This window comes from Pundamilia nyererei, unplaced genomic scaffold (genome assembly GCF_000239375.1).
Source record: "Pundamilia nyererei isolate P.nyererei 1_Seehausen unplaced genomic scaffold, PunNye1.0 scaffold00018, whole genome shotgun sequence".
NCBI lineage: Eukaryota > Metazoa > Chordata > Actinopteri > Cichliformes > Cichlidae > Pundamilia > Pundamilia nyererei.
In genome coordinates this window covers 4596477-4597708 of record NW_005187419.1, presented here as the reverse complement: position 1 = coordinate 4597708, position 1232 = coordinate 4596477, and the positions used below count along the sequence as shown (strand labels likewise).

The 1232-nt window shown below is 36.8% G+C and overlaps 1 protein-coding gene across 1 annotated transcript in view; it reads right to left on the bottom strand.

Annotated features, from left to right (window-relative positions):
* Positions 1-1232, bottom strand: part of prr14 (proline rich 14) — a 10196-nt gene that overhangs the window by 1013 nt on the left and 7951 nt on the right. The window contains exon 10 of the mRNA XM_005726237.1: positions 617-685. Within this exon, the coding sequence (XP_005726294.1) occupies positions 617-685 (69 nt within the window). The remainder of the gene's footprint in view (positions 1-616; positions 686-1232) is intronic.

Genomic DNA, 1232 nt, shown 5'->3' with positions numbered 1-1232 from the left:
TTTATTGTGAAAGGTTTATGTGGAACATAAACAAGCGGACACGCGACGTTTTACCGTCGCTGTTGCTAACGACAAAGCATAAAAACGGACGCTTGTCCGTCTGTAGTGTGGTTATATTAAATATAAGAGAACGAGAGAACTTTAAGAAATTAATATAGCCACTGCAGTGACCATCAAAACAATGGAAAAAAAATATTGCCGTAAACAGTTTATTTTGCGACACCACGAAACAAACGATAGCGTAAAATGAAACGATAGATGTTTTAATATCGTCATCCGATATATATCGTTATATCTAACAGCCCTAAATTTGACTGTTTTTAAACTCTGTTTGACTTTAGCCATTTATTTGTTATAACTTCCTTCTTCTCCACGGCAAGCAAGCACCAACAACAGGACAAGCAAGCGTAGCACAGAGCTGCAGATCCTGCATCCTGGTGACAGTAAACAGCTGCTACAAATCAACAGAAGTCTGCAAAGCTGCCTGTAGGCTGTGAATAGGACCACAGCAGAATCTTATCTTTGCCTTAAGGAAAAGAGTGGCGATAAGACGTGAAGCAGACATATTCAGAAACGGAATAATTAAGGGAACAGTGGTTGCTTCTCTCAAACTTACCTTTCAGGGGGTTTGTTGAAATTCTTGTTGGTGTAAATTTCTTCCAAACTGAACTCCTTCTTTTTCAGCCTGTAATGTAACAGAACAAAAAGACAAACCACTGCTGGAGCATCTCTATTGATCAAAGAGACATCAATAGAAAACTCACATGTACTGAAATGCACTGACATAAATTTCCTTTCAGTGGTAGATCAGTCAGAATCTGTCCTACTTTTTTGCCCCAACTGAACTGGAGCTAGGAGAAATCGATGTCTTTTTGATTTTGAAGCAAACCATAGATCCTGAATTTACCAATATATATCAATTTTCTTCTGTGATTAATAAATCCCTCTGGGATTAAAAAAAGTCTCTCTGATTCTGATATTGACATATTTAAAAAAAAAAAAGAAGAAAAAAAAGGATAAAATTAATAAAATGAAAATTGCGATGCATTTACCCCAGTCTCATTTCACTCATTATTACATACTGCTCGTTTATAGCGAGCTACCCCTTTCACTGCAAGTTTTACTTCAAGTACACTTTCTCACACATATACTTAAGTCAAGATACACGCTTAAGTCAAGATACACGCTTAAGTCAAGATACACGCTTAAGTCAAGATACACGCTTAAGTCAA